This window comes from Clarias gariepinus, chromosome 14 (assembly GCF_024256425.1).
Source record: "Clarias gariepinus isolate MV-2021 ecotype Netherlands chromosome 14, CGAR_prim_01v2, whole genome shotgun sequence".
In the NCBI taxonomy this organism is placed as follows: domain Eukaryota; kingdom Metazoa; phylum Chordata; class Actinopteri; order Siluriformes; family Clariidae; genus Clarias; species Clarias gariepinus.
Window position 1 is genome coordinate 12,214,112 of NC_071113.1, and position 7,523 is coordinate 12,221,634.

At 38.1% G+C, this 7,523-nt stretch overlaps 1 protein-coding gene across 3 annotated transcripts; it reads left to right on the plus strand.

The window, feature by feature from the left end:
• Positions 1 to 391: 391 nt before the first annotated feature.
• ppp1r3cb (protein phosphatase 1, regulatory subunit 3Cb) lies at positions 392 to 6,765 on the plus strand. Of its 3 annotated transcripts, none has more exons than XM_053512324.1 (2): positions 392 to 589; positions 4,404 to 6,765. In XM_053512324.1, the coding sequence occupies exon 2, from the start codon at positions 4,432 to 4,434 to the stop codon at positions 5,350 to 5,352; it is 921 nt and encodes a 306-aa protein (XP_053368299.1). In that variant the 5' UTR covers positions 392 to 589; positions 4,404 to 4,431; the 3' UTR covers positions 5,353 to 6,765. The 3 variants fall into 3 exon arrangements, with proteins under 3 accessions (XP_053368299.1, XP_053368297.1, XP_053368298.1); XM_053512322.1 differs by lacking the exon at positions 392 to 589 and adding an exon at positions 2,624 to 2,745; XM_053512323.1 differs by lacking the exon at positions 392 to 589 and adding an exon at positions 3,593 to 3,791.
• Positions 6,766 to 7,523: the final 758 nt, after the last annotated feature.

Genomic DNA, 7,523 nt, shown 5'->3' on the forward strand with positions numbered 1-7,523 from the left:
GGCAACTCTGCTCTTCAGCTTTAAAAACGAATTTATATTTTCCTTCACTTTCCATGCAAGGTTAATTATTAATAGTCCTTGTGCATTGTGTGTGGCAAATTTTCAGTGCCAGCATTCTGGCAAATTATCAGCTATTGATATAAAGTGAAATGGTCTCCCACCCTGTATTGTTCTCCTTTTCATTTAGGATATCGTCCATCTGCCATGAAAACAATACCCTCGTATTCCTTTCTCAATGCCATGGCAGCATTTATAACAGAACACCAAATTTAACCCATAGTTCTGGCAGATGGTGTGTAGAAAATGTGATGCATGTAATGGCACTAAAACTTAAACAGAACTAAGTTTTTTTTTTTTTTTTTACATGTTCAGACACGCTATTACTATAAAGCTAAAGCTCTAAGCAATGTTGTAGTCAAATACACAAGGCAGGCACTGTGACAGCCAACTTCCTGTTTTGAAAGTCTGTTGAAGTATTGGGGCAGGCTGTGGTTGTGGTCATTGTGTAAACTGTGATCATTGGGGATGTTCTGAGTGAAGCACTGATAAAACATTACAGGAAAAAGTGCATGTATAAACATCATTAAAGGTAAATTGTGCATTTCCTTTACTTCTTTCCTTTTTTCTGTTTAAGATATTTTTTAAAGCAGTGTATCACAGAATACAGAATTACTATACTATTGGAATCTGCTTTTGTTTTTGCTTTGTTTTCTTTGTACCTTTGGGTAATTAAGAAGTATTTTTCCCATAGCTACTATAGCTATGATTTTGTTTGGGCAAGCCAGGGGTTCAACATACTCACTAACGAAGGACATTCTTCGCAGCATTATGTAAGCAACTTTCGTATCAAAATGGCTTAACATTTCAAGGCTGGAGATAAGCAAGATATTTATGCAAAGGAAATATATCTATGCACAAGACATACAGTATATTTATGTACATAACCGGAACACATTTTCTAAAGTTTAATAACTTCTGAAACATACGGTATCAAAGCAGATATTATAATGCTGATACACTGAACTGGTCAGACCAGTTCATTTAAGACTATCCAAAGTATTTATAGACACCTCAAGTGCAGTCTGTGCTGGTGATATAAACACTGAAATCTGAAACAAAAACCATCTTATCATAATGCATTCTAATTCTAGTTTGATACTTATCTGGGAACACATGACATAAATTGATTAAGTATTTTTTGTTTTTAATTTGCCCCATTGACGATCAGAATTAATTTTATTATTATAAGTAGTAGTAGTAGTTTGTTTGGTTGTTTGTTTGCTTACTTCTGTTTTTTGCAGTTTTTTTTGTCACGTTAACAGTTGAGACCAGTAGGGGGCATCGTGTGTTTTGTTGTGTGTTATCACAAATTAAAATTTCTATTCCTGAAGAAAGGACTATGCAGAACTTTATTTCTGACAGGCATCCATGTATTCTAAACTCCTAAAAATATTTGCTAATGAACCCTTTGTTCTATAGCAGGGTTACTTTAAGTCCCCGGTTCGGATCCGGTGGTCTATCATTTTTTCCTACTCTGCCAGACATTACTCCTGGTAGCAGGAATTTATAGTTGTGTCACTCCGTGCTACTTTCTTAATATATCGTACGTATAGTTTTTCGTGCTTTTGTGCACGATGTTTGCATGTTCTCCCTGTGCTTGGTGGGTTTCCTCTGGGTACTCCAGCTCAGCCCAAAGACATGCAGGTTAGGCTGATTGGCATTCCCGAATTATGTGTGTGTGTGTGTGTGTGTGTGTGTGTGTGTGTGTGGCCCTGTAAGCTATGGGCATGTCCTCAAGGGTGTACCCTGCCTCATGCCCTAAATCCCTTTACAGGATAAAGCAGTGTAGACGATGAGTCAGTGTCATTTCTCTGTCTAGGTGTAGGTGCTTCGTATTTTGACTGTCTCCCTGCTCCCTATTGCACACTCAATATCATGTTAAAGCTTGGTTGCAGCTTTCTGAAAAGTTAATCAGCTTCACGCTCTTGGTCCTTTTGGATCAGCAGGTGAAATTCTCCATGATTTCTTTATACTTGAAGGATGAGGTGCAGGTTTTAAAAAGTAATTTACTTATTACTAACAATTTGGGACCTTTGACCTTGAATAAAAATCACATCAGGACTTTTGAATATTAACTTTAAAAACACCTGGTTTATAGCGTTTCCCAGTTTCAACACACAGCAGGTTTGGATAGTTGGAGCATGGTGGCATAATTATTCAGTTTCTTATCACTCATTACAGGTGTGCCGTGGGCGTTTAACTTTTCTGACATCACTGGGAAATAATTAAATTTTTAGTAAGAGCATTATATATTTTGTGTGATTCCTCATTTTTTACTTGGTGGTGTCTTAAAAAGGGGTCAAATGTACACCTAATGTGCTCCATGGCCTGAATGCTTAATGCTTAATGCTTAAATGCTTAAATTTAAATCAAACAAAGCATACCTAATTTGGATATGCACTTTCTCCATCATGACTTGTGAACGTCTATACACACCCTATGGCGCAATTTACTAATGACTTAAGTGACAATTAACAATCTTCCTAGCGTACTTCATTCTGCTACACCTGACTTCAGATTATGAACAAGCCTACGCAGATTTCATAATGGGTGTGTTATTACGAAAGAAAACACGGAAATGAGCAATCCATATAGTCTAGGGAGAGCTTTGGGAAACTTTGGTCTGTCTGCTTTTGCGGCTGCTCGTCTGCCAGGGTGCATGACTCAGAAATTGTGCAAATGCAGGTATGTTTGGAGTCTGTTGTAATGTGTGTTGTAATTAATCAAAATCCTGTTTTGGTTTTTAAAAAAGTGTGGGAAGTACAGTAATGCACATTATATACATTTACAGCTTTCTAGAGACAGCTGGTCTGTGGTTTGTGTACATTTGAAAGAGATGGAGTAAAATTGTTGGATTTAGGTATATATATTTTTTTATTCATTTGTGAAGAATTATTATAAGGCGGCATGGTGGCGTAGTGGTTAGCACTGTCGCCTTGCACCTCCAGGGTCCCAGTATGATTCCCAGGCAGGTTCGATTCCCGTCTCTGTGTGCGTGGAGTTTGTATGTTTTCCCCATGCTTGGTGGGTTTCCTCCGGGTACTCCGGTTTCCTCTCACAGTCCAAGGATATGCAGGTCTGGCAAATTTGTGTCCTCAAATTGCCTGTAGTGTGTGAATGAGTGTGTGTATGCCCTGCGATAGATTAGCACTCTGTCCAGGGTCTACCCTGCCTGGTGCCCTAAGCCTCCTGAGATAGGCTCCAGGACCCTGAATACAGGATAAAGCGGTATAAAAGATGAGTGAGTGTGAGTGAGAATTATTATGATAAAGAAATTTATTCTGAGTATAATTTAAGCTTGGTACTATTTTTCACTACAACTCCAGCAGAGGTCCTTCTGTTCAGAAACTCTTCCGGCTTTCACTAACTGGCTCACTTCCTCTAGCACGCACGCAGCGAGTGATTCTTTTTCGCACGCTGATTGGTTAAGCGCTTTTTTTTTCTGGTTCCTTATTGGTCAATATGATTAGACCACAAAGCCCATGCGCACAAAAAGAGTTAGGGAAGCGGTTGAAATCTGCTCCACATTTACTGCGCAGCTGAGCTGTGAGAGGGGGCGTGCCGACCAAACTAACTCTGCTTTTTGCGCTTTATCATGGCCAAAAGCTTGCCGAAACAATAGGAGTGTTGTTTTTTTTCGGTGAAAGTAGTTTAGGTTTTTTTTAGGGAGAGAAGAAGAGTTTTTTGTGTTGTTTAGGGCAATTTCCGCGCTTTCGGATGAACTGCACCAGGTAAGCGGAGTGCGTCATGACTGTGGAGTGAGTAGGTTTTAAAGCTGTGATTGTGTGCAGAGTGTTTTCTATCAATACATTTTAAGAGCCGATTCTCTTGTGTGTGTGTGTGTGTGTGTGTGTGTGTGTGTGTGTGTGTGTATATATAAAATTTTGTGAGGGATAAGCATTACTTGCTGATGTATGCGAGTTTATAATCACTGCTGCTGTGACGTGAAACAAAACGCTATCAGCTCTGCAGACTTGTCTTGCCTCGTCACAGCTCGTGTTTAAAACAGCATCGATTAAATCAGCATATAACCTGATGACATAACTGCCACGCGAAGAATAAGCAAGAGGTTAGACTTGAAAGTAAAAAAAACAAACAAGCATTACTATATTTGTCTTTTGTCTCATTGTCTCAATTTTTTAAAGTTTGTTTTACTAAACACGTGGAATATACACTGTATATAACAATTTGCAGGATGAGGCTGAAGATATTCCTTTTACATGATTGCATTGACCTTTTTCTTCCAAAAATTAACCTGCACAACCTTTAAATAAAATATATTTTTTGCAGACTTTCTCACGTAGTCTCAATTTAATTTAATGCCTTTTTTCTTTTTTAAACAGAGTTTTGCACATCTTGAACCCTAGACCGATGCCATCTCCGATCATGCCTGTGGATGTGGCCATGAGAATCTGTCTGGCACACTCTCCGCCCCTTCGCAGCTTCCTTGGTTCCTACGAGCACTACAAGTCCCGAAACTTGGTCAAGCCTTTCAAACCACTGAGATCATGCATCAGCTCGAAGACTAAAGTGGAGGCCACCAACCGAGGATGGAAAAGTCCTAAAGGCAAAGCCAAGAAGAGAGTGGTTTTTGCTGACTCCAAAGGCATGTCGCTAACGGCAATCCACGTCTTTAAGGACTTTGAGGAAGACCCAGTGTTACCGTCAGACTTGCAGTTTGAAATGTCAGACTTGGAAAATGCCATTGTTGGCCTGAAAGTAGAGAAAGAGCAGAGTTTCGTTTTGGACTTCGCCCAGCCTGCAGCAGACTACCTGGACTTTCGGAACCGTCTCAAGAAGAACCTGGTGTGTTTGGAGAACTGCGTAATTCAGGACAAATCCCTCATGGGCACGCTAAAAGTTAGCAATGTAAGTTTTGAGAAGTCTGTTTATGTCCGGATTACGTTTGATTCATGGAAAAGCCACACGGACGTTCCTTGTGTGTATATGAACAATGTTTATGGGTGTGCAGACATTGACACCTTCTCCTTTACCATTGATCTGCCAAGTTCAGTGTTGCATGAAGATCGGGTGGAATTCTGCATCTCCTACCAAGCTAATGATGAGACACACTGGGATAATAACGACGGGAAGAACTACAGGTTGACGCATACAGATGATGATAGCAGGCAGACCAAACAAGCCACTCAGAAAACAGTGTATGAAAACGGAGGCACTAGCAAAAGGCCTGAGATGGAGTTTGATCAGTTCGGAAGTCCAAGGACCTCTACTGGTTTCTTTCCAGAATGGCAAAGTTGGGGGCGAATTGAAAACAACTCCCCCTACTGGTGAGGGTACATGGTGATGTAAAATGGTTTCAAAAAACATGTTAAATCACTTCTAGGAGGAGGTGCAAAAAGTGAAGTCAAGACGCTGTCTCAGAATTGATAGACGTAGTGAGATTACTTGTACTAGTAAATATATTTAAAAAGTCAACATTAAAATGACGAAAAATGAAATGCTGAAGCCCATTACAATGACTATACTGGCTGTATTCCTCATTCATATAATCTGTCGAGTGTTCAAGATTTTGTCAGATTTTGAAGTGAGTTGATCTTTAGTCATTTTGAGTCAAATACTAATTATTTTAACACTATTCAATAAAGTCGATTAAATTATTATAATTTTTTTTCCTCTGTGCACTAAAGCAATTCCAAAGTTGGAAGTGCTCTACCACAACACGTTTCTTGAAAAGAAATCCTCTTTTTCTGCCAGCCAAATCCCAAAATTGGCATTTTGGGGATCTTTTTCAAGAACAAGTTGCACATCAGAATTTTTACGATCGTGCAGTACTTTTCTGATGAATTTAATTTTGTACAGCAGGAGTTATTCTGTGAACTTGATTTGTGTGCAACACAGAGAGAGAATCCATTTTTCCCTGTGGTGACTCAAACACCATGCATTCAATCGATGAGAAACATTTCCTCCATTTGGAGTGTAGCTGTTTTTATGGATATGCTTCCATAAAAACAAGAATAGGGGAATTTGCACTGTGTAAGATGCCTTTAAACTAAATGCGCAAGTGGAATAATTTGGTACAGCATGAAGGTGCTTCATATTGAAGTTGATGTATTTTGTGGTACCGTTTTATTGGCCACTTTGCACAGCAGGAGCAATAATCTAAAATGTGTACATTATGGGCACCTGTGTAATATACTGCTGATCGTTAAGCATCATTATTAATGCACCTTTTCCTTCTCCTATTCTTTGCATTGCACATACAATTGACTTTGTCATGTCTCCCTTCCATCCCCCCCCCCGTTTTGCTGCTGTTTTTGATTATTCCAGTGTTTCTTTGCATTGTTTCATTACTGTTGGCAATGAAATAAGGGATATCGAATGTTACTAAAGCGAATGTTGCAAGCATTGGTAAGTGAAATAATTTCAATTATAAAATTGTGTGGAGAAATTTGGTCTTTATGACTTTGTTTTTTGTGTTTCTTGTTTGCTTCTTGTCTTCCATTAGTGGAGGGGGGAAAAAGACAGGTCAATGTGAATGATTGAATGCGAATCATTTTAATGCAAATGGCTCATGTTTGTTAGCTACAGTTATGTTTATTTTAGTGATGGAAAAATGTATGTTTGTATAAAAGGGCTGGAAACTGGTGTTTTTCTACTGCAAGAAAGGGTGTTTGTCTGACTACTTATTTAATTCTGTGTTCCTTTTAGAAAGAAATTGAATAAATGCAATGTTTCTACCATGAAGATGTTCTGACTCAGTTACTTTAAAAGTAATCATGATGGGGAACAAATTTAAGTTTAAACAAGGATTTGAACCACAAGCAACAGTGAATGCAGACTATATCTATGTTAATGTAAATATTGCATATAAGTGAGTGCTATAAACACAAGTGCTACGGATAATCATAACCGTATTTGAAATGTTCGGTATACACACATGATCATCGGTTTAACACTGCCTTTAACACAAACTTAATAAACAAAAATGTAATAACTACTTGGCATTTTAAACATATATATTTTTTTTTCTGTTGGAAAAATGGTTTCAAAATAGCCTCAGCTGTACTGAACTATTGCTAAATATAAAAGTTTATGCCATGAACACAGACAAGCAGAATGATGCAATCAGGGAAAAATACTTGAATGCATCCAAAAGCTAAATTACATGATAACTATCAATTATTTTTATTCTAATTTCACAATATAAAATTTGATGGCAATACCAAATGTAATTATTTAATCCTATAATGTTTTAACACTTTAAATATTGTCAATCAATGCCACCTCATTAGAGCAGTGCAGATTTTATTTTAAATTTTTTTGCCAAGATATGTAAACTTTTACACACTGCTGACCAAAAAAAAGATTTCACTCAATCACCTTGATCACAGCTTTGATTACATGTATATAATGTGGTGGCCAGTTCATATGTGAAAATGATTCCTCATGCTCCTTCACACGCAACCACTCTTTCACAATTTGAGTCCTGGAATATGCCTGTT

Excerpts from the sequence above, each read along its gene's own strand:
- ppp1r3cb (XM_053512322.1), top strand. The coding sequence starts at position 2,639 with ATGAGCAATCCATATAGTCTAGGGAGAGCTTTGGGAAACTTTGGTCTG. Across the intron at positions 2,746-4,403 it reads CAGAAATTGTGCAAATGCAG|AGTTTTGCACATCTTGAACC; the intron begins GTATGTTTGGAG and ends TTTTTTAAACAG.